Source organism: Ciconia boyciana, chromosome 3, assembly GCF_034638445.1.
Source record: "Ciconia boyciana chromosome 3, ASM3463844v1, whole genome shotgun sequence".
NCBI lineage: Eukaryota > Metazoa > Chordata > Aves > Ciconiiformes > Ciconiidae > Ciconia > Ciconia boyciana.
Window position 1 is genome coordinate 66215528 of NC_132936.1, and position 25288 is coordinate 66240815.

Genomic DNA, 25288 nt, shown 5'->3' on the forward strand with positions numbered 1-25288 from the left:
TAAGGATGACCAACTGTAAGTGAAGGGGATCAAACCTGGCTTGTCAGAAATTACAAAAAAAAAAAAAACAAAAAAAAACCCCAAAGCTCTAGACAGTATTGTCAGATGGATGCTGGTCAGTCACCAGCACTCTGCCATGGCCCTGGAGGTCTTCAAGCGTTGTTATACTCACAAAACTTTAAGGGATGTTCTGCAGGAGGCGACCCTGCTCTGGCAGTGCCTGAGGTCTGTCCCTGGCACTCTCCCTAAAGCTTTTGCTTTCAGCTACTCATCTGCAGCATCGGATCAATAGCTCAGCAGTACCTCCTCCTGCTCCCATGGCCGCTGCTCTTCCTACGCCAAGGGACGTAGCATCAGCATGCACACATTCTGCAACTGGGTCTCCCTGTCTCCGTTTCTACAGGCCGTGAGTATGCACAGCTTGCCCACAAACGCTGCTCCCCAGAATACCGGTTTTCAGCACGGCTGTGCCAATTTGTACCCACCCTTTGAAGTGACAGTGGTTTTAGTTCGATGGGGGGAGAAGATTGCTCTTCAGAAGGTGCTTTCTTTTTGAAAAACAAATGTATCGATGTTTAACAAAAAAGCAAAGCCAAAATCTCAATATCATGAAAAATTTACCAAAAAAGAGCAAATCACTATGAATTGCTTAATTACCCAAGTGAAAAGGAATGGACAGGAGCCAACACCACTCCTGCCTGAAGGACAGAGAAGCACCTATCAGCTGGTTATACGCAAGAGACAGGATGTCCCTCCACTTCATCCGATAAATCTACACCTGATAACACAGTGCCATTGACAGTGGTAACACCTCACCCACTGTAATTCATAGCTCCGCATTGTTCGCACACAAGAGCGCAGCCGTTCCACAGGGAAGGTTCACCACTGCCTGTGGAAAGCAGCAAAAGAAACTGGGGGAAGAAAGTAGCAAGAAATTTGAAAGGCATCTAGGGCAGTGTGGGTATTCTGTTCCCTACCGATATTAGTGGCAATACAGCCTAGAATTACACTGCTAGCCTCGAACATCTCAGCAAATCAGAAAGATGAATTATTTATGACAGACAGTTGGAGCTTCGTACTGAGGACAGTCGAGGTGCCTATTTTCTGCAGTGCCTTCCTCAGAAAGTCTCTCCCTGCTCCCCTGCTAGAACACTGGAAGTGGTATTAGGAACGCTGCCGCATAATTAGAAACATCATGTTGTCATTGTTCTACAAACCTTTACCAAACTTTAATCAATTTGGTGGTAGCATTCCATGCCAGCTATTTTCTCCAGATTATTTGAGAAGGTAACTGTTAAATTAAACTATTTCAAAGAACAAAGCCAGTGGGGGAGGGGGGGGAAGTTTTGTCCATGTCAAGGTCTGAAGACATCTGATGGTCTACCTCCTCCACGCTTCAAAGCAGCAAGCCTGGCATCTGGCCAGGGGCTTGGATTCAAGGACGTCCCTCCTCCCAGCTTCCACACTACAGCATGCCCAAGCTATGGTGATATTTATGAACTCTTTATGAGAAGGAGAAGTAAGTGTCATGTGTGGTCCACAGAGGTGAGATAAATCTGTGACAGATTTGTCATCACAAATACAGCCTGGAGCGGTACTGTTTCAGCCCTGCACAAGAGCAGATCTACGCTACAAAGGCAGTATGTCAAATGAGCGTCCGACCACTGGCAGCAGAAAGATGGCATCTCCACTGCCCTCAGTAATCTTCCTGCTGGGTCCACTAATTATAAAGCCAGAACAACAATTGTTATTTTATATTCTAATTACTTGCATGACAAAGGCCACCGCATTTCCCTGAATTCCCATTTGGCCTCAGCTCTACAAAATTAAATCCTTCTTAAACATTTGCCAGAGGTCAAGAATTCAAAGCAGCACTTGGTAAAACAGGTCAGTGAGTCTTAAAAGTGCACACCTTATTTTGGCTAAAATTCATCTAACTATAACCCAAGGATGCCAAACAGGGTGTTTAGACTGTAAGTAGACATAATTTTCTACTTCTCCTCATTATTCATGACACAGTCCCAAAGCAAATTTACAGCAAGCTTTTAAAAATAGCATTAATAATCTTAGGGGCTCTATTAAGACCCTAATTAAGATAGTATATGAATGTTTCCTGCTTGCACGTAAGATGACAGATTTAAGCTACACAGTCACAAGACTCCTTACGGAATTTATTTTCTTAACACCAGTTTGGGAAAGAAGGTTGTCATTCCTGCTTCCATACAAAGTGTGAAGACATCAAGTCAGAGGTTTTCATGTGACCTGTTAAGTCACGTTTAGGACCTGGCTTCTCAGGGGACATTGTAATTCACAGCGTAACTCCCCCGGACTCTGGTTGCAGCACCTCTGAAAGTGCTTGCCAAGACAACAAGCCCAGCAAAGGAAGAGTCTTCTCATAAGCATGCAAAGGCTTTGCTGAGGTGACCTTTCTAACTTCACGCAGGATCGCCTCAGCAGAAGCAAGAGCCGGGTCCCGTTTCCGATGAACAATGTGGCTGCTTCAGCACCAAGAACCAACCCTTCATTCGATATTACTGCTCCCCATCCGCTGCTCAGCTGGCAGCTTCAGTAATAAAATGGGATGGATTTATCAAACAATCTCCTCTTTTTCCCACAGCCCAGGTTCACCTGCAGGGTAAATCCACCCTGCACGCTGCAGTTGCAGGGATCACAGCCAGCCTTGGAACAGGTTGTTCCCAAGTCCTCTCGTTAGAAACAAGTGCTGGCATTTCTGACTGCCGTTGTTGGAGCTGCAAGAGTTCATCCTGCTGTGAATTAGGCCTACAGTTTTCTGGGAGCTCTGAGCTCAGAAGAAGAGTTGACGAAAGGAAGTCCAAGCAAGAAAGAAGAGGTCACAATTCTGATCCCAATTTTGTATCATCAGTCCCGAACACAACTTTTGCTTGAACAGGTCAGCCTTGAGAAACCATGCAAAATACACCGCAGTTGAATGAGGTATTGCTACCAGCCTCTCCCCCTCCCCACAGCAAGGCAGAAAAAGGCACCTCCAACTTTTCAGTAAGAGTTAAACCTTGATTCAACCTTCAACTTAGATTAAATATTCCTCCCTCAAAGGTTAACATACATCACCAACATATTTTTTGCTGGATAAACACCACCAGGGCTTCTTACTCAAAACAATTTCCATTTAACAACGCATATCCTAGAAAGCTGTAAACGAGTCCTGATTTAACTGCACTGACAACTCGTTATTACTGAAAGCAATCGTATACTCTCAGTGACCAAAGCTTTCCTGGCACAGCTCTCTCTCTGGATTTATCATTAACATCTACATCCTAACACTGTTAAATAATTCAGCACAGCATTTAGCCTTGTGTCCTTGCCTCTCTACCCAGAAACCGCCCTCACTATTTACTGTATGTTCCAGCTACAGGGAGGAAAACCTGCCTGGATCGTGGTTCCTCCTCGTGCTGCATAACTGAGGGGGAACCTTCACTCTCAACATAGAAGCACAGGTTTTATTTATTTTATTTTGTTGGAAAAAGTGTTTATTAGATACCTAAATATAGAGCGTTATTTATCCACATGGAGTCGCGACCATGTGGGCTCAGATTCACATGCAAATTCCCTTTTTAATAATCCTAATGCGGGGAGCACTCCAATCAGAGCGCTATCAGCCCCGGCTCCCTGATACCTGATGCCAGCTTTGCTGGTAATGTAGGCCACCGAAGCAAATCCAGAGAGATTGAGTTGGAAGTGGAGAGAGGCTCTGAGATCAATTCGCTTGGCTTCCTGACGAGGCAGGGGGTGTCTAACTTCTTTTTTTCTTTTCCACGATAAACGGGATATCATTGAAGAGGGATCATTAGCTGAGAGCAGCCCAGCTGGGTCAAGGCTGGGAGGCGGGGACGCAGTTGCAAGCAGTGAAGCAAGGTGGAGGCACGAAGAGAGAAGACCAGGTTCATGAAAGCATGAGGTGGCTCTTAGGCAGCAGCTGGAGAACATTTGGACACGCTGACAGGGGAAACTACGACTGGCTAAACAGTGAACCGGGTGGGCCGCTTCTGGAAACAGAGCTTCAGGTCTGTACCCCCCTGCTCCTCTCTGTGGCGTGTCCTTTGACTTTGCATGTCTGTGTACGTCTGCGTAATGCCTCGGTGTACAGCACAGAGTAAACACCTGGGTATTGAGATGTATGAAAGTAATAATGCTCAATTACATAGAGACAGAGCATTTATTTATTGCCATCAAGTTGCTTTAAACTCATTTGTGTTTAAAGCACAACTCATTTGTGTTTAAAGAAAAACATCAGATGGAAAAATCTTGCTGGAGCGGCAGGTAAAGAAGTTTGTTTATTTCTTTTAAGCATAATGCATTCTGCTATTCCTTGATTTCCTTTCTTTTAAATACATGTTTACGCTTTGGATCTGGTCCCATGAAGCCTTTCTGCAGATGTTAAGAGTCAGTAGCAGCCAGCAATGAACTCTTGTTCCCTAAGCTGTGCGCTGATTACTTCTGCGAGAGAGGATCACATGCAGGCAAGTGGGGGAAGGGAAGCAGCCCTCGGAGATCAAAACACAGCCTGCCTTTCTGGCTTTGTCTGGGATACAGCTAAAGGGTTTCTCTGATCATAAATAATAATTTAAGGTGCGCGTATATCCCCAGTAAACGTCTGAGTCAAGTAGCATTAGCAAATGAACTGGCCACGCTACTTAGCTATCACACGTACTGTTGTAAAATAAAAGGGGGTAGGAGTGGGGGGTCAAAACAGGAGAAAAAGTAGTTTTTAAATGCCTCTACAATTTTAACAAAGTCTACCTCATCAGTAACATTGCCAGAGTTAGAATGGCAATGTCTTCACACCTTGAGACTGGTTTTGTCTGACAGTGAGAAACAAACATCACCACCAGAGTCACATTCTAACAAGCATTTGAAAAAATTGAAAAGTGTAAATCTAGGCTTACTTTAAAATTATGTGTCATTATTAATGCATACAAAAAAACCATCAAAATGTTTTTCTATTTGCCAGAGTTATATGTTTGTGCTTTTTACAAGCAATAATGAATCAGCTTTAAGAAGCAGGATGGAGCTTGGAAAAGTGTGGACCACAGCCTAATGACTTCAAAGCAGACTTTGTTCCAAAACCACTTAAACCATTTCAGAAGTATCGGTTTCCTGATTCAACTTCAAAGATATTAGTGTAAATATGGGCTATAGTAATAAAAATTATTTTAAAAAAGTTCTAAGTACCCTAGCAAATCATTAACAACATAATAAATCCTAGCATCAATCAATCACTTCAATGGGAATTTCAGTAAGTGAAATAAACTTTCATTTTTCTATCCTTACACAAAAGCTTTCTTTAAACTCATGTTTGGCCTTATTAGCTCGTTCCTTTCAAAACCCCGTTCTAGGCTTCTTTTGTCTATACAAAGAGTTCAATTCTAAACCCGTTCCATTACTCATCATGGAAATGCCACACAACTGGGCTGCACTCTGCATTTCATTCCTTTACCAACAGGCACGAGTAAAAGCTCATCTAAACTGATATGGGTCACGTAAATCTGTAAGCTGGCAACTGTACATGCTCAGCATGTTAAAAAAAATGTAGGCAGGCAGATTACTAGTGAAAGGCTTTACTACTTCTAGGCTGTGCTCAGTGTTTTGGAAAATTGACCCTCTGCTTCAGTCCCTACAAAGATATAAATGAAAGGAAGAGAATAAACATGAGCCTACAGTGGCCAAAGCATCCTACTAAAAATCAGTTCTGGGAAAACAGAGGACTTTGTAGACACATAATCCCTTTTACCCCCATGCCCTTTTCTGCCTTTCTCTTTACAAAGGATGTTTTCCCTGTGTTTGTGTGTCTGTAACTTACTTCATGCTGGAAGTCGGAGCCTTATTTTTGTCAATTACAAACCCCACAATAGCTGCTTGTGCTGACACAGGCAGAGCACGCTGACCTCCAGTGAAGCAGCAGCATCAAAACCAAACCAGTCCAGAAAACACTACCAAATAATTCCCTCGGTCACTTAATATGCTGGGTTCAGAAACTTCCAGATGTTTAACAGTAGAGGATTTTACTTTATGTGTGTTCTGCAGTTGCTTTATTTGCTTACACTTTCATTTCAGTTATTGAAGATTCAGTTTCATTTCTAGATTATTTTATTTTCCAGCTCTGGCAGCTATTTCTGATACCTATACACACTGGTTCCTTTTCTTGTTTTAGAGCTTCAGTTTTAGAAGTCAGTTTCAGTTCAGCTTAGAACTTTATTCTTAGTTTAGAACTTCAGAGCAAATATTAATTTTTTTCTAAGTGACCTTTGTTTCATTTCATTAAAATTATTTCTATTTTTAGTGTAATCTTTTTTTTCATGGCTATAAGGTTTTCCAAGTCTTTATTCAAGATCTTTGCAACTTTCTTCAGTAGCTCCTTACCCACTCGTCCCAGAAATGGGCACAAAACCACAACAGAAATCCAGAAACTAATACTGCTCAATCGTCTCCCAATACATTTGATATACATCTGGATATCCCTACAAGAAGTTAATCAGCTTTTTGAACTACATCTCAATGTAAAATCAGTCCATGTAAGATGGTTGGCAGGAGGCAGTATCATGATGGACATATAACTCCCTGTGATTTATGCTTCAGGTTCTGGGCATCTGTGGGGCAGTATTACCTTGTTAAAATCAATTTCAACTCAAATAATATACTAAGTAGCCTACAGATTATTTCACCCAAATAGGAAAGCTAAGGCTTAATGTTAGCTGTGTTTAAAAAGCTATTGGCACTTTGAAACACAGACTGAGGAAAACTGGTCGTTCATGTCACCTGTTAGCATACAGAAAAACATATTACCCAGTCCTTAATCCTACCTGCTTCACATGCTACCATTTTGCAGGTTGTAGTAAGACATACTTACTGTTCTTTCACGACTGCGCGGGACATGGTATTCACTTCATTACTAGCCATTCAATGTGCTACTCTCCCCACCTTTCTCAGCATACAGCCCAGGGTCTTATTTACTGCATCTTCTTCAAACAACAAATTTCTTATGTCTTGTTTCATACACATTACTACACTGGGCACTTGGGTAGTTATTTTGAATAGAATAGAATAGTTCAGTTGGAAGGGACCTACGACAATCATCTAAGTCCAACTGCCTGACCACTTCAGGGAGTACAAGAGGATATGAACTGTTTCATAATCACCTATGCCATTTTTGCCCAGATCCCTTAGTGTAATAAAGAACTCACAGGCTCAGGGCACCGCTCTTTCACCGTCAGAGACAGCAACGCAGATGCAGAATTTCTGCAGACCAGACCCAGGGATCTCAACCCAGGCACTCAAAGTGAGGTATAGCTAACGAATAACCCACAACAAACACCTCAGCTGAACTGTCTTGCCTCCCCTAGAGCATTCAGCAACAGAGACAGGAATACAGCTCCCCAGAAGAGCATTCACTGTCCCTAACTAGCAGACAGTCCTCCCTTCCCCCAGTCTCCCGACTCAGTCACTACATCCTCTCCATAACCTGCAACACATTACCCTGAGCTACTGTGGTCTTCCCTAAGCAAGCTATCACAACCCTGGAGTAGGCACCTTGTACACAATAAAGTAATTAAAAATTATGTGCGTTGTGGATCAAATTAAAGATTCACAGATTTCCAGAATGCTGGCATTCATTCAGCCTTGAGGGCTTGAATTTGCAACTTTAGAAGCAATGCTATAGGTTACTCTTGGAGGGCTTTTTAAAAAAAATAAAGTTTTCAGCCCAGTAACCACACTGACACTCAAATGAATCTAGGTTGTCCTTTTATACCTACTTCATAGACTGTGGCCATCTAGGCTAGCTCATACTATAAATAGTTTTTCTTTTTCCATTTTCTTACCATTAGATGCAAATTGGCCCCTCCAACAATAATACATTTTACATATTTCTGTTGATGGATATTTCTTTGCAAGACCCAAGGCTGCTGGATTCCAGCTGAGGCTTTGGAGCAAAGTATTCCCCCGAGACCCAAGACCATTTGTTAATTCGTTCCATCAAGCTTAACCTTTCCTTCCCCTGCCTCTCTATTCATCACTAGCCCTTTCCTTTTTCTTCTTCTGCGAAGAGAATAGGACTGGTGCAGCGAGAGAGGAGCCCCAACATTTGCTCTTCAGACTTCTCTTCTCAGTCCTATCCAATCCTACTGCCCTCATTCTCGGTTCCCTTTTGGCTTTCCCCCCCCACAGCTTTGCATCCTCCTCGGAAGCCAAGGCTCTCCATCCATGCTGGTACATGATTCTGATCTGCACCCTTCTCCACTCTGCCCTCCCCTGATGAGTCCACAGCTCTTCACTTCAAACCCACATCCAAACCACCAGTCCCTCCTCTGTCTCCTCACCACCCTGTGGATTCTCGGAAATCCAGTCTTTGTACGAGGCCATGTCTTATAACAGGATGTGTCAGGCAATCACAACACTAGTCCATGCTTCCACCAGCACACGAAGGATACGGCGTCCTTGGCCACTATTTAAAACATGAACTTCCTTTCAGTGAAATTCATAGGGAAGTTGCACTGAGTTTAAAGGTAAGAGAATCAGGGCTTTCTATACCTTTACTAGTCCCATGCAGGAAACACTGGCAATCTCACCTTCTGTCCTCACAAACAACCACAGTAGTGCCCAACTCACAGATCCGAAGAACACCGCTTCAACCCGACTGAAAGCCCGCTCCCTACAAATTAAACCCAAAACTTACACTTGGATCTCAAAAATGTGCTCTTCACTGATCATGAATAACGCTGTTCAATATAAGCTCAGCTCTTCTAAATATTTATTATAAAAGTATCGGTAACATAACAGTGTCAGTGAGTCTCAATATACATAGTGCACAAACATAATACTGAATGCTTTTTCTCATTTTTCTGTGAAGTGTTTTACGCACGTGATAAGACACAATAATAAAGTGTTAACAAACATTTTTAAGAAAATCCTTTCATTTTTTAAAGATAATTTAATGCCTGCAGTAGAATAATAGCTGAACAGTTTCTTCCAACTCTGCTGTTTCCTGTGGCTCATTTAATGGTTAGGTAAGACAACAGCTTGTACTGCCAGCAACTCTTTAATAAGAAATGATCAGTAAATATGAGATAGTTCTTTAGTATGCATTTTTGTGGTAAGAGACAGCTGGGGGGAAAAAAGCTTAATAGCTAATCCACAATAGTTTCAATGTATTTTGAAACTACTTTAATGGCTTTGGCCTCAGACCCACATTACCTCAAGAAAAAAAGCAGAAGTCTCCCCTACACTATTTGTTAGAAGTCAAAACCTATTTACTTTCTTTTCCTTAGGCATGACCACATACTAAGAATTTTGTAATATGACAGAGAATTGGAGAGGTAACATAATGCCTGGTAGATAATCAGCTGACTGTAGGTTACAGTGTGATTTTTGGAAGAATAAGCAGAGAAAGTTTTTGTAGACTAAGAAGGGGGCACTGGAGTTACTGGCCCTTTTCACAAACCCATTACTGCAATCCTGCTTCCAAATGCTTTGAGGGAAGAACCACTTGAGTTCTCCTACCCTGAAAAGCTGCCTTTGTTCAAAATAAAGGAAATCTGATCCATTGATCTGTTTAGTCTCACCATAAAAATGTGAAAAAGCCATCTGATTACAGTCTTTGAGTACTTACAAAGGGAATAAGTTGATAATAAATGGCATTTTAGGGTTTGGGTTTTTCCCCCTCTCTAGACTAGACTCTGAATGAGATCCAGTTATTAGAAGCTAGAGCTAGATAGGGTCTGACTGGAAATAAGATATATCAAATTTTAAAAGTGAAGCTAATACAACAGAAAAGCACAAATATTATTTAAAAAAAAAAGCTTATAACTCCTGTTAACACTACAGCACAATTCAAAAGCTGTGGGACAGAGGCTTTTTGTGCATTATTTTGCAGGAGATTAAGCTGACTGAATAGTCACAGCTGCTATTACTCTTACAGTAGAGTTCTTTTTCCACAATTTTAAACAGGGAAAATGATTCTTGGATAGCTGGCAGAACAACCTCAAGAAAGAGGCCCAGTCCAGGCTGTCCTGACACACCATGTTTTATCTGGGGCTGGCCTGTAGGGTTGGAACAGCCCCAAGAACAGGTATTGTAGGCAGTGGGTCCTGATGAAAGGGATAGTTGCCATTATATTTGTTCTTTAAAGTGAACAGTAGAGTTTTCCAAATAGAAAGAAACAAAACTAGATGGTGGATCACCAGCCCTACTCCTCTGCAATTCAGTGTTCTCCCAGGTTTTAAAAGCTTAACCGATCTCTTGAAAGAGGACTGGTCCCAGCATAATACAAGAGTAATAAAATCTCATACCAAAATACATACAGGTTGTTGTTTTTTTCCGCCCGTGGAGACAGGGTTTCCTAGAAACCCACCACTCTTTGCAACTTCTCCATTTCTTTCGTCTCTAGTTGTCAAAGTATTTTGTTTTAATGGACCAGCAAATAGAATTTGACAATTCATGAGCCTGCAAAACATACTGCAGACAGATGTAGACTATGCAGACAGAACTAATGCAGACAGAAAGTCACCTGGAAAAGCAATGGCTAGATGATAGCAGGGGGAGGTGGAGAATGTGTATTTTCTCTCTAATTAAGAGGTCTCCAGAAATCCAACACACTACCTATTTGCTTTAATTACAGGGCAGACAACAGACAAGTTCAACCAAAGACGACATAGAACCATTTCTGTTCATCATATTGCCTGCCACCATGATGCTCTTCCTGGCATTCCTGCTGCTCTTCCTGTACCGCCGTTGCCAGCACCCCACTCCTCAGGGGCAGATCTTCAGCATCGACCTCCCCGAGGCCCTGCCCGAGCATGACGTGTCCAATTTCCTTTCTGTGCTGCCCTGGAACAGCGAACAGAGTTTCCACTACTCCACTCTGCTCCCTGATGCCACGTTCCTCACTGTGTGTTTGCCTCCATCCTATGAGGAGGCCACCATGAAGACTTCCATGGATGAGGCTCACATTGAGCTCTCTCCAGATCCAGTGCCTCCTTATGAAGAGAGCACGCTGCAGTCCAGCAGCACCAAATAAACTTCCTACGGAAGCACTTTAGCTGAAGCATGCAGCCCCTCAAGGCACAAACGTGGAACTGCTATGGCCTTTAAAATTAGCAAATATATTCCAAATGAGGTACAAAACCAATGAAGTAATGAAAGAAGAAACTTGGAGTAACAGGGAATGAGCCTGTTCACCTCATCCTAGGATTCTCTACCTTCCATTGGTGGCAAGCGTACACACACAGCATAGCACCAAATTGGTCCCAGACTGGTAACACAGATATTCCAGTTAACAAAGGGTGTCATGGAAAGATTAAACTTAAGGACAGGTGGGAATCTGTCCCTCTGCAATCCCTCAGCTACAAGGAAATATGAATTATGCTATTGATTTGCCAGTCACAAAAAGGGCTTTTAGCACATACCTATTCCAGTTTGGCTTTTTCTTTTTTATATGTTTATTTTTAATTGAATTTCTGACAAGCTGATTTACTCAGCCTCTGTGTGTTAACACCACATTGTTCTGCAGCGCTCTGGTATGATTGCAACAGCTCTCAGGAAAGCAAATAAATACGTAACATCTACAAAATTTCCAGCGGCTGTCCCCAAAGGTTCAAATGTGCACTGTGGACAAAGGCTGTCTTTTATCACAGCTGAACAATGAGGACCACCAGAGAAGACCTGACGGTTCTGGGTGAGGAAGGCTCCAGCAGCACCACACAAGAGCACGCTCACACCGTTGCTGCAAGCTGCTTGCCAAGGTCTGCAAGGTCCCGACGTTCCAGACTACTGGCTAGATTTGTTTTCCAATTTACAAGTCTACAACAATAAACCCTGTGACCTATTTGGTGCAGCATGTAAAGGAGTAGGGGAAAAATTAATAAAATCAAGTGCTCAAAAAAACCCCAAACTGGTCTGTACTTCAAAAGAGCATTATACTCCCTTCCCCTTCATCACTAGGGCAAAGTAAATCTCATTCAAGTGCATTGGTGCCAGCAGTTCAGTTTCAGGAGAGCTTGCACATGCATACTTTCAGACAATGATGTATGTTACCTTTAATTCTTTCTTACTTACAAGATAGCATTTTCACTATGTTGACAGATGCTCTTGTTATGGAAGGTGGCTACTACAGATCCTGACAGCCTCAAAAGTTATGACAGCTTCTTCCTTGCAGGAGAATGTCACCTATTCCATGACATTACATTTGTCTGTGGCTTGCCAACATAACAACTACTACATATTATGGTGTGCAGTCTTGGGGTAACTGCTAAACCCAAAGGCTGTCCTGACTTGCATATTGTGATTCCAGCAACTGTCATGAGGTGTCAATATCATCCAGTCCTGCTTTGTGAACATACCACATTCTTAAAAAAAAAAAAAAAAAGAAAAGAAAACAAGAGTGGAAGAAGAAATCATCACTGTAGAGCAGAAGACAGACAGGTCACTTTTGAGCTGCAGGTAGTTAAATTTCATGTTGTTATGTCAACAGTGGCACAAATCACATCATCACAGCACCTAAGTAGTCCACATCAAAACTGATGATCCCACTCATGCAGTTCCTTAAAAACAGGAAAAAAAATCTGCCTTTTGTAATTCAGAAATGGGATTATTTTCTTGAAGTCCACTTTTGAGATTGTTTCCTTTTCTAACGTTCCCTTTGGGTCACCAAACTGTAAGAACAGCAGCTGCAGATGTTTTGGACAAATCCTAATTCAATCAACAATTTTTCTTTTTAGACCACGTCTGGGACGAGTTCCTGGTATTTGCTGATGCATTTGAAAGTACTGTATTTTACTGTCTCCTTGCTTTTTGTTTACCTCCTTAATATTTGGTACATGCAGTTGTTGCCAGCTACAAGGAAAGCTGGAAAAATACAAGAACACCAAACAACATATGCTACCTAATCAGCAAGGTACAAAGGTTTGAGGTTCAAAGATAAATCATTTCTGCCTCTGGTGTCTGTATATTCCACTAACTTCAGCAGAACTGTACAGGTATGCTTGAAAATTCAGCCACCATCGTATTGAATTGAATGTATTTTGCCTTAAAAGATCTGCTGTGTTCTGATCTGAGTTACACTGTTGTTCAGCACAATCTCTTGTTTGCCCTTAGCAGGGTAGCGCCTGAAACCCAACCCCTGGGCTCATCATTCTAAACTGCTCTCCAGTTACCTTAGTTACAATTAAGATAACTTCTTGAGTGATATTTTTTGTGACCAAGACTGATACACTTCTAGAACTAGTCAAGAATTGCTATTCTCTGCAAGACTATAGGGAGTGATTGTCTCTGACATAGTATTTATCAGATAACTCTCAAATCCTGCCTTAGATAAATAGTTTCTGTTTGTTTGCATTGCTATAGACAATTAAAAACAGATACTTGCTCAAATCCAAATGAACAGGTACATCTCCATGACTTAAATTATTCTTTGTAATAGACTAATAGCTTTTTATTTAATCTGGAATTGGTATCCCTTACGTCATTCCAACACAGATTTGTCTAGTCTTGCATGTTAATTGTCCCCAGTAGGTTTTAACCTAACTAGCATCTCACTCTTAAATCTCCACCCTGAAGAGAAGGTCCAGTAAAACAAAAAAGAGAATGCTTCTCATGCAAACATACTGAAATTAATCTCCATTGCCTAGAAGCTACCTCTGATCATATCAGCTTGTGGTGACATACATGTCAGTAACCACAGTGTTATTGCTATTAGTGGTACTGGTTGCGGACCAGCTATCAGGTCCTTGGGGCAAACACCTTCTGCATCCAAGCGGAGAGCTCACGATCTGAAAGGAACTCATGTCTGGCAATACAGCAACCATAAGTGTAGGGGAAAAATCTTTAATTTTCTCAGCTCCACTAATCTGAAAGGTGAAGGTTTCACTATCTACAAGAAAGATGTTGGAGTTGAGGCTGTAGACAAGAAGAGTGGGGAGAGACATTACGTTTTCAAATACATAAAAGGTAACTGCAAACAAAGTAAAATAAACATCCTTCATGCCTGCAGCAATCTGAACTGGTACTACTGAGCTTAAAGTGCACAAAGATTAAGTCAGAAAAGACATTTCTAAAAGCGAAGTGCAGTCTGAAAGTACAGTGAAGCACTAGCAGCATCATCTCTGGACACATGAAGAAGTTAGACAAACATCTGTCAGGAGTGATGATGGATCCTAGTTAGAGCAAGGAATGGATTAGACGTCTTCTCTGGGTCCTTTCCTGTTCCTATGCCCTAAAGCTATATCAAAGTAAGTTTTGTTCATCATTTCCAAGTTTTGTATGAAATCAGATGTCTGTTTCTTTGAAAATCTGATACTATGAAATTTCACAGGCATCCAGAGATCATTGTAACCCTGGCATTGTACTTTATAAGCACAAGGTCCTTATATAAATTTTTCTTTTTGTTTAAATCTGATTAAGATTAGGACTTATTAAATATTAGTGTCTGCTAATACACATGTAGAGTCTTACAAGTTGTGAACTCACCATGATGCGAAGGGTAACTGTATTTCAGTTTTCCATTAAGAAAATACTACGTATAAACAAGGGGTTGTATATACCTAATAAATCCCATTATGGTTGTTAGTAAGAACTATGGAACAATACAGGCCCCCTTATTAAGGTGGCTTTCACAAGCTTAGAGGGCAATGTCTGTGCTTGTCCTCTCTGTAAGAGCTGCCAGAGTCCCGTACTGACACGGGTCCGTTACTCTGTAGAGTAAGATGCATATACATCCCACATGCATGTGAGTTTCTTGCTCAAAAGCCATTTGAAGGAAAACACCACAGATAGTTTATACAAAACAGTTCTACTAAATATCCACTGCAAGTATACAGCACGTATCTCCAATAATAATACAGTGGTTTAATATAAATAGAATATCCTGTCTCTCTTATTTTATCTGAAGGAAGAAAAGATGACACAGCTCTTTGCAACCACAGTAGGAGCTCAGAAACAAACATCTTAGATAAAATTGATTCATGCTTGTACACAGATTGAGCACCTGGCACCTAATCTTTGCTGGGCTGAAAACTAACTCATGACTCACTGGTTGGTACTTGCCAATGATAAAATGTGGTTTCAAAACAGGACAGTCACTGCTTGGTCTTATGAAGCAACCAGCTTCCACCCTTGGTCTAGGAAAGGAAGAACAAGCATTTGAGCGCACACATTGCACTGAAGAGAGGTGCTCATTTGTAACAAATATCTTGACTAGAAATTTAGATCCTGGCTTCACTGAAGTGGAATAATTTTTTTTAAAATAGAAACAAACCCTGGCATCAAGTTTGAATGTCTTTATGACAGTTCAATAATACCACAAGGGCCCAGAAAGAACTGCCCCCAAAATAAAACATTTGGCTTAATCTATGCTTACAAGGATTTTACTTGGGTCCCTATGCCAGGAAAACCTCCAAATACAGACACACAACTACTTTTGCCACTACAAACTTCACTAGTATGAACTATATATGCTCTAGTAGTAAAAGAACTCTTATGAATGTAAGTTTTATCTATATGGGAAGTTGAGTCAGCAGTCTTATTCTGGCTAGGAGTGTAATTTTTTTTTTAAACAAACTTTTAAGGAGGAAAATTGCACAAAAACATCAAATAAGAATGAGCTGAATGCTTATGGCAAATACATTATTCACTGACTCCTCTCTCAAAAACTGCCCGTAAGTGAAACAGTTAGGAATTTTTAATCATGGAGTTTATTAATTTCAGTCTAATTGTCAGTAAATAATCATGTTATGTCATGACTTTTGTTACACAGTAGTTCTTTTCATTGTTTGGATAACCAGGTCTTCTGCAGAACAGGAAATGCATGTGAGTGTGGAGCATAAGGGAGGTATCCTCTGTCATAAACACAGCATACCGTTCTCAATGGTATAGCTAGCAAAGCTGGGTACAGCTAATAAATCAATGCTGCAGAAGCACAAATGCCAATGAAGACAGCAAAAACTCATTGAAAACTCTTGGATACTTGACTAGGCTGACAGCAGTAAACTACATTTGCACTTTCACAAGCTTTCTGTTAAAAAGTTAAGTAAAAAAAATCCCAATGTCTTTCACATTTGTTGAGGGTGTGCAAGAATCAAACTTGTCTATGACTTTGGCTCCATCAGTAGTATTACTTCTGACTATTCACAAAAATATAGTTTCTAGGAGAGTTTGTCAGAAAATAAGTATAAGGAAGAAGCAGCAATCAAGACTTTAATACTCAGAATTTCAAATAAGTCATGTGATTAATATCATGTTATCTTCTCCAGCCCCTTCCATATTCCTTTGTTCCTACAAAGTGAGGATATTATTTTTTTCCTGAATGCTTACCTTACAACTTTTCAGACATTTCCATTTGTGACAAAATAAATACTTCGAAGCAGAAGAGCATGTACAGGCAACCCTTTTCAATCATGTCAAGCCAATTCATACAATTCAAGGTCTAATTTTTATTCTGTAGGGTGTTTTGGTTTGTTTTGGTTTGTTTCCCAGGTTCAAACAAAGAGAACGGAATTGTTGTGGTTTAACCCCAGCTGGCAGCTAAGCCCCACACAGCCACTTGCTCACTCATCCCGGTGGGATGGGGGAGAGAATCAGGAGAGTAAAAGTGAGAAAACTCATGGGTTGAGATAAAGACAGTTTAATAGGGAAAGGAAAAGCTGCATGTGCAAGCAAAGCAAAACAAGGAATTCATTCACTGCTTCCCATGGGCAGGCAGGTGTTCTGCCATCTCCAGGAAAGCAGGGCTCTATCACGCGTAATGGTGACTTGGGAAGACAAACGCCATCACTCCGAATGTCCCCCCTTCCTTCTTCTTCCCCAGTTTTATATGCTGAGCATGACGCCATATGGTATGGAATAGCCCTTTGGTCAGCTGGGGTCAGCTGTTCCAGCTGTGTCCCCTCCCAGCTTCTTGTGCACTGGGCAGAGCATGGGAATCTGAAAAGTCCTTGATTTACTATAAGCACTACTTAGCAACGACTAAAACATCTCTGTATTATCAACACTGTTTTCAGCACAAATTCAAAACATAGCCCCATATTAGCTACTATAAAGAAAATTAACTCTATCCCAGCCAAAACCAGCACATGAATGCATGTGTTTTACTCCTTTGAGTGCAAATGAACTGAATTCCTTTAGTGGACTTCCACGCATGGGAAGAGGAGCCATACTCTTCCTGCCCTACCCCATCAAGCACCCTAAAAGGAAAGGAGAAATGCAGAAGAAAGCAAATCACAATATAAAAACAGTAAGAGAGAACATGCCCATCCAGAAAGAAGCCTCTTACAAACTTGCTTTCCCCTCCCTTACATCCCATTCTTCACTTCTCTCTCCTTTAGTTTAATTCACTTTTATGCCAGCTATATAAAAGGCAACACAGAAAGGGAAACTAACTCTACAGACTGACCCACAGCCATAGAGATCAAAACTAAGTATTGTGTGTTATGTTCTACCCATAATCATAATATATCATATTGATATATATGATATATTATATCATAAAATACCCTTAATGTTTTTCATTATAAAGTGCTTTGCATGGAACCGGTTTCCACTACAGGTTAAACAGAGAAATTCAAGCATATTTCTACAAACCCATTTGGCTGCCTGTGTAGCCAACAACACACCAAATTATTGAAGCAGAGCCATCAAAACCCAGTATGTGTTTCAGTTCTGCGGCATTTGTCCTTTCTCTTTTTCTTCCATTTTGGAAAAAATGCAGTTGACGCCACTCTCAGATGTTAGTATGGCCTCAAGTTTCTGAAGAAAGAATGTACATCTATGTTTTAGACACAAAAATCAACCTGAAGGGAATTAGCTTGTTTATAAACTCTATCTTGAATTAATACTCACCCCCTTTACTGGCAAGTACAGTTTCCCTCTGTTAATGATGCAGAGCCTAAACATTTCTATAACTGGCTGGTTTCTAGTGTAATCCACATATCAACAAAACATTGTGGTCATCAGAAACAAGAAAATGCTGCTGTTGTATTCAATGGAAGGAAAAAGAAAAAAACGCAGATCCATTACCACAACCCTTAGAGTATTTGGCTCCAGCAGGAAGATCAAAGCAAATAGAGGATGTCAGTATGGAGACAGATGAAGCAAAGTAAGTACACTTCTGAGACCTTCATAGCGTCTCTTTTCCAAAGCATTACGAGAAATCATCAACCGGAGAAGGAGCATAGCACTACACAAGCAACTAGCGTGGTGTCCCTGACCCAAGACTGGCGAGGCAGTCCTTAGGCGTTGACACCAATAGGCCTAGTGGTGCCACGCTCCACCATGAGGTCCTGCACACCTCCCGTGCCTCTGTGCTCCCCTTCAGCAACCTCGGTCCTGCCAATCCCACCCATCATAAGAAGGACAGGCCAAGTGGTCTCAGCCTGCCAAATCATAAGATCTCCATTGGAAACAAAATAAAATAATCGAGTTTTAGACCCTCGGAGCATATTTTTATTACAAAAGTAGCAAGTTAACACACTGGTAACATCTAGAACTGTGTGCCAGTGGTTATGGTAGACTCTCTATAAACCAGGCACTGAGTCAATTCTACTTTCTTTTCCTAGAAACATGACCTGATATAAACTAGAGCACAAGGAAAGAACTGCAGTTTGATCTTGCATTTTATGCTTTGCAGGTCAGCCTGTAAGTCAGAAGGCTTATTTTCTAATCTATTATTCTTTATCTAGCTTATGCATACCTTATTTTCAATATAATATATCATAGAGATTTTAGAGATAAAAAGCAAGCTATACTATAAGCATGAAGTATGCCTGGATACTGTATCCAAGAGCTCCACGTGAACAGCTCGCTCTCTTTAGCTAACATCACCTCAAAAACTTACCACCTCCTTTCAGAGCTATGAAGTAATACAAATATTTTGGCAGCTATCTGGACTCCTTCCAAGCCTCCCACCCTCAGCCAGCTGACCACACAGTTCTCAGAGACATTTATGATTTTGGTTTGTCCAGTTTTATTTATTACCAGATTTTCAGTTTTACCGGGGACTGTTACAAAATATTTACACCAAGTGTATTGATTTCCAATAAATATAATTTTCTAGCTTTGTTAGAAGATAAAGACTATTTCCAGAATGGCTTGTATTTAGAGTAATTATACCCATTTTTGAGAAGCTGAAAACACTTTTTCATTATAATGGCAATCTGCTTCCCTGGCACAAGTTGTGCTGTGCACATCTCCCAGTTCCCAGAAGAGGAGAGCACAGAAAGGCCTTCCCTCCATTAGGTAGCTTGCCACCATGTTTAACAGCGCAGCCACCGAGATTAAATTCCCACTTTCTTGAAGACTCAACTTGTTTGGGGAAAGGGGGCATCACCACACCCAACAGCTACTCTGAAGGAGAGGCTGGGTTTCATTGCTGTTGAGCCTTAGGGAATTCGCAGCGACTCCCGTTCGCCCACTCTTGTGCCCGTGATGCTATACCAGTCCTTTAATTTAAAGTTTTATGCTTTCGTTTAGTAATTTCCATAAATTACTGTAATAGGACCCAACAATATAAACTACTCCAACTGGTATTTTTCAGTTAACACGGTTTTGAACCCTAAACTTTGACAAAATATCTATGTTGTCTGTATCGGTACAGCACCCCTGACAAGCCACTGAGCCTGCTCAAGGGCAGACCCTGCGCCAAAAAAGCACTGCCTACGCCCAAGGCTTAAATATGTCTTAGTCGACGAGTGGGAGTTTTATTTGAGAGCAGCCGTACACCGGCGCAGAGCGAGAGGAAATGCGCTGGACGATGCCGTTCCAGCCAGCTCGGCATGGAGGGGCCCAGGCCAGACCTGGCGGCCCCGCACCAGGCCCCGCTCTGCCCCGCCCCATCTCACCAAGCAGCCAATGGCGAGCCAGCCCGGCACTGCCGGCCCATAGAAGCCGGGAGCGATGGCAGAGGGGCGGGAAGACGCATTCAAGATGGCAGCGTACGGCAGGCGGCTGCCATCTTCACATCTCCACCCCCCAATTAATCCACTTTCTCAGCCCCCCATAGTCTCAGGCCCCCGGTTTGCGACAGTTGCAGTGAAGGTCCCTTTCCTCTTGTGCGTGCCCCGAGCAGCAAAACAACTGCCGGCGGCTAAATAATGATTGGCAGCTTGGGCTGATACATGATTAACTGCCCTTAACGGTACAAGGCCTTCCGCCCCGCCTTAAACATGGCTTCCGACTGAGGCTGTCAGCAGATGTTTTACTGTGTGCTTCAATTTCTGGAAACGAGAACAAACTGCCAAAGCCACCCAGGAGCTCCAGGGGCACCACGCTGGAGCGCTGGGCCAAGCAGCAGCTTCATCTAAAACCCCAAGTGACAGATCAATAGCACTATATTGAACCGCTAAATGTCTGGTAAATCAGCATAGTTGTAAATATTTAATACCCGATATTTTGCTCTGAGTAGACTAGCACTTACTAATTTTTGTCTCTGTTTCCCTCACTAAGCGCTCCATGCAGAGGGGACAGACAGCCTCCAAGCCCAATCAGCGTTTGCTCCCGTGTCCTCTACTCTCACACCTTCCTTGGGGGTGTCCATGACCAGCAGGTACCCTAATGAGGTGACAGCATGAGGAGGTACAATGCGTTACAGCCAGCAAAAGGCGAGTAATGTATACATAGGAGGACCAGGAGTGCTTTCCCCAAGACCGAGGGGAGCGCTTGGACACCCCAACAGTTTCCTAGAAAGGGTCACCAAGTACCTGCTGAATTATGAAGTTTGCTGCACAGCCACAAGGATCGACCAGCACTGATTTTCGTTACCTTAATTCACTAAACACAAACCTGCAGCCATCCAGAAGCAGACTCACAGGTCTGGCTTTAGAGAGGGCACAGACTCTGTCTTGTAGTGAGTCTGGTAATTAGCAGAGATAACATCTACTGCTGTCCAATTTTAATCCACAGCCTCCATACATCTGACAGGCAGGGCACCCTTAATCTAGCTGTTGGTTGAATCAAGGGCACAGAAGCTAATGTGTAGTAGTCCTTTCAGCAGTCAGTTTAAGGACGAGAAAGAAAAGAGAAGGCTTTAAAGCCATGCTCTGTTCACCAGAAGAAGCGTTTAACACAGCTCCTTCCTAATCTACTTTCCAATTTCTTCTTCTTGAAGGCCTTTAACTATTGCATCCTCTGGTTGCACTGCTCACACCACTCAGAAAGATGTAATTTCAGATTAAATGCAATTTGTACTGAAGAACAAACATCAACAGGACAATTCCTATACTATTTAAAGCAACTTGAACATTTGACCTATATTGAAACTACTTGATTACAACTATTTTAAGAGGATTTTCATGGCTGCTTTCCATACTGTACAAGGTCTTTCTTCAGCTTTGATGTAGCTCCCTGAACAACAAATTTTCCCTGACACAGTATTATGAAGGTAAGGATCCTTCCAATAGAAGGAATTACTTCTGTTCTGGGTCACAGTCAATAAACCAGCAACAAATATTGTAATGTAGCAACTCAACACTCTGCACTTAAAAATACCTGTAGAAACAGTGCCTCATAAGCCATGGGAAAGCAAGGTTCAGCATTACACATGTCTTCAGATGCAACTGCCACCTTCAGTAAGCTTTTCAAAGCTCACTCCAAAACTAACTTTAACTTGAAATAAGATTTCACCTGTGGCCTGGTTTTTGCAGAGCAATCAAGGAGTTCCCAGGATTTAAAGGAACCCTTAAGCAATCATTATGCAGACAAAACTGAATTTTCTTAGGTAGTCTGGCTAGTTTCAATTAGATGCTAGTTCTGCTCTTGACTTCCTTGAGAATTACTTAGCTGCTACCACCTGGCCTAACCTTTCCAATCCCACAGGCAGCTGTGGTCTTTTCTTGTGCCCATCTGTGAGTAAATTTAACTCATTCAGTCCTCAGAGAGGAGAAAGCAACTGAGCTGAATAAACACCTTCTAGGGACAGGAACAATCTTCTTGTCAGGTCTGTGAAGTGCCTGGCCCACAGGGAGCTGCCCCCATTCTAACAGGCTTGCTACAAAACAACATTCAGGATCGATAGTGATCCTTCAGACATACTCCCTTTGGTCACAGTGCTAGGAGCCTACTACGTAGCTGAGGGGAAAGAGTGTGCTGGGCGGCAAGGTTTTCTCATGAAACTAGTCTAATGTAATATGATTATGTTGCATGGGATCTCAGAGTATTTTCTTCTCCTCCTACTGACTTTTCCACCCTGTTATGGCCCCTCTGTGAAATCTGTATTAAATTAGATAATTTCAAAAATTTAGTTTCTTTCAGTTTCATGGAAACTCAAGTTTCAAGGACAGTGATCGTAATAGCGACCTCACTAAGGGAAAGACTGTCATATTAGGTCATCTCTTGTAAGACACTAAGAAAATCCACGTAGAAGAAAGACTCCAGAAATACGGTGAGTGTGTTACTGCAGCGTGCACTGTGCAATGCAGCAGCGAATCCAACAAGACATGAAGGTACAGAAAAACAGGCGTTCGTACTTTGTTGCAGACAGAACTATGGCAGAACAATGAAGTTATATCAGATTTATTTGCAGTATTACTGCCCTCTGTACAAAATTAAAGGAGCAAATGCAGCCTTTGAACAAGCCACCAAGACAGATGCTTTCTTGAACTCCATGTTCTTTAGCTGATCTGCTGGAGTTTCTATGTGCCATTGAGCTGTTTTTACTTATCTGGTCTTCTGAAGGGATGAAAATATAGATGGTGCCCCAGTGAGCCTGGTGCACATCCACTCTGGGTCCACCTTTGCAGTCTCCTGTTAACGCCACTCAAACACCAGGCTGATGGAATTAACCTGTTGGAACTGGATTTCTTCACTGAAGAAAAAGCATAAATGAGTGTGTCTGCCAGGTGTGGATTAGTTTGTGTGGTGCTGCCAAATGGTTTGTGTCCCTATAATCCAAAGGGAATCTCCAGAATAATGAAGCTGGTAAACTAGTACTTGCTTTCCTCCATTAGGGAACTGAGTTTTCATTTTCATCAACTAAACCATGCACTGCCTAGAGCCAAAACATGGTCTGAATTAGCCTGCAATACAGCAAAAGTCATTACTCTCTTACCATAGGCATTCACTGGGATGATTCTTATGCAAAAATGCCACATTTTTCTTTTTTTTTTTCTTACAAAGGCCACAATTTATGTAGATTATATCACATCAGATTACATATTACTTTCTATAATCACACATTTTCCCTATTTGGTTGTGTGAGTCAGCACAGCCAGTATACAGGAACAACCACAAAACCACGGATGAAATGCAAAGAGTAAATCTCTTTTCGTTACCTCGCCAACCAGGGGATCCCTGAAGCAGCATCCGGGCAGAGGCACACAAGCGGGGACACAGGCACCGCAGAGCTTGGTCCATGCTAGAGGATTGCCAAACCTGCTGTTTTCGTCATACAATTAGTATGACGCATGTATTTTTCTACACCCCAGCTGCAGGTCACTTGAGCGTGTTTATAATCCTCCTTGCCAATCTTCCGTTATTATTCTGCATTCCACCCCCTCGCTCACAGGACCAGTTCGCTGGGGCTGGCAAAGCTGGAGGTGTTCATTTGGGCTTGCGGGGTATAGGGCAGAGTAATTTACAGAGGCATGTAATAAACACATATAGAAAAAGGAATAAATGTATCCCTAAAATAACACTTTGAATCAGATGTCCCACCCATCCTGTCAGGGAATTAAACCGCTCAGCTAGCCAGGCACCACCAGTAGATTGTTTCATTTGATGCATTAAGTCCTGGGGATGTTGAATGTTGTCCTCTATGCTGGCTGATTCATCAGTTACGTTGAAGCAACACATACCTTGAAAATCGGAGCAGCGTTTATGGTGTCGAAGAAGGAGATAGTCCGCCACCAATTGACTGTGTAATATTCCTCGGCATACAGCCATTGCCTACTCAGAAAAAATAACAACGAGGAACATTAGTATCAAAAGCACTTAAAATAGTATAATCCTGTAATACAGCTACTGGGGTTGGCACGCCAATGAAACACATTGTCAAAAGATCTGCACCTGTTAATCCTCCCTCAATACAGAAGGCAGATGAGTTAGTTACAGTAGAGGCCAACCAAACCCAAGTATTTACATGTTGATCTCGTGGAAATGTATCCAGTGCATGTGCTTGTAGTACGAGACTACAAAGCACAAGAAGCCAGCCTGTGGTAAGGAGGAGAACAGGAGTGTCATCTCCTTCCAGTAATACATAAACCGTTGCTCCAGCTCCTTCAGCTAATATTATCCTGCGTTTGATAACCTGATGTGGGGTAGTTGCCCACACAGATTGAAGAGCTATGGCTTGCGCATTTTCAGATTGCACTTCAATTCAATGTTGGGCTCGTGATACCAAGAACACTGGTCCAATGCTATCTCCTCTAGATAAGGCACAGGTATTCATCCAAGACATCTGAAATACAAGAACTTGAGAATCTAATATCAACAGAGGATGTAAAATAAGAGGAGAAGTTGGGGTACAGAACCATACGGCATTCTCAGGGGTTATTATATGACTCTTCACGTCTGGAGTAATAGGTTGCAGTCCCACCATGCAATCTGTCAGTGTAAACAATTCCATTTCCCCTGTAGTTAATATTTTGGAAGAGATACCATCTGGAAGAATTTCAATCCTCACCATGTTTTGTACTGGAGGTGGTGTAATACGATCATAGGGTGTTTGATTATGAATATTGCAGCTGTTTGTTTAACAAAAAAACTAGTAAGATGTGAACTCCAATGTTGTAAAGTTTTAGTACTGGTTAGCTTTTTTAATTGTTCCTTCAACATCTCATTCATTCTTTCAATGAAGCCATTAGCTTGGGGATGGTCGGCAATGTGGAATATCCAATCTACCCCTAGCCCTTGAGCCCAGTCTTGGACATTATGTCCACTGAAGTGTGTTCCTTGGTCACTTTGTATTTGGTGGGGAGGTCCGTATTGATGAATGAGTTGTTCTAATGCTGCAATTGTGCTATGTTGATCAGCATATTTGGTGGGTTTAGCAAAAACCAGTCCTGACACTGTATCCACAGCAGTGAATGCACATTGCCACCCCCTCGACGGGGGCAGGAGGCCCGCGTAATCAATCATCTGCCAGGTATTCACAGCCCACCAACCCTGTTTTATCTTTCCCCATGGCCTATATAATGCCCTTAAATGTAGGCGTGTACAAATAGTACAATTACGTGCACATGCTTTATAAATATGTAATGGCAGAAGAGTTTGATTGTGAGTGATGTCCCATGCACGTGCAGTATGAGCTGATTGATGTCCACAAACTATATGTGCA

General features: G+C 41.9%; 1 protein-coding gene across 1 annotated transcript; it reads left to right on the plus strand.

Moving 5' to 3' along the window:
• The first annotated feature begins 3932 nt into the window (after positions 1-3932).
• Positions 3933-11369, plus strand: SMIM28 (small integral membrane protein 28). Its single transcript, XM_072858288.1, has 2 exons — positions 3933-4043; positions 10652-11369. Exons 1-2 carry the CDS (start codon positions 3933-3935, stop codon positions 11048-11050), a joined length of 510 nt encoding a protein of 169 aa, XP_072714389.1. The 3' UTR covers positions 11051-11369.
• The last annotated feature ends 13919 nt before the right edge of the window (positions 11370-25288 follow it).

What these genes read in the sequence shown, in the direction of transcription:
- SMIM28 (XM_072858288.1), top strand. Translation starts at nt 3,933, where the DNA reads ATGAGGTGGCTCTTAGGCAGCAGCTGGAGAACATTTGGACACGCTGAC. An exon ending in TTCTGGAAACAGAGCTTCAG is followed by an intron (nt 4,044 to 10,651) that starts GTCTGTACCCCC and finishes CTTTAATTACAG; the next exon opens with GGCAGACAACAGACAAGTTC.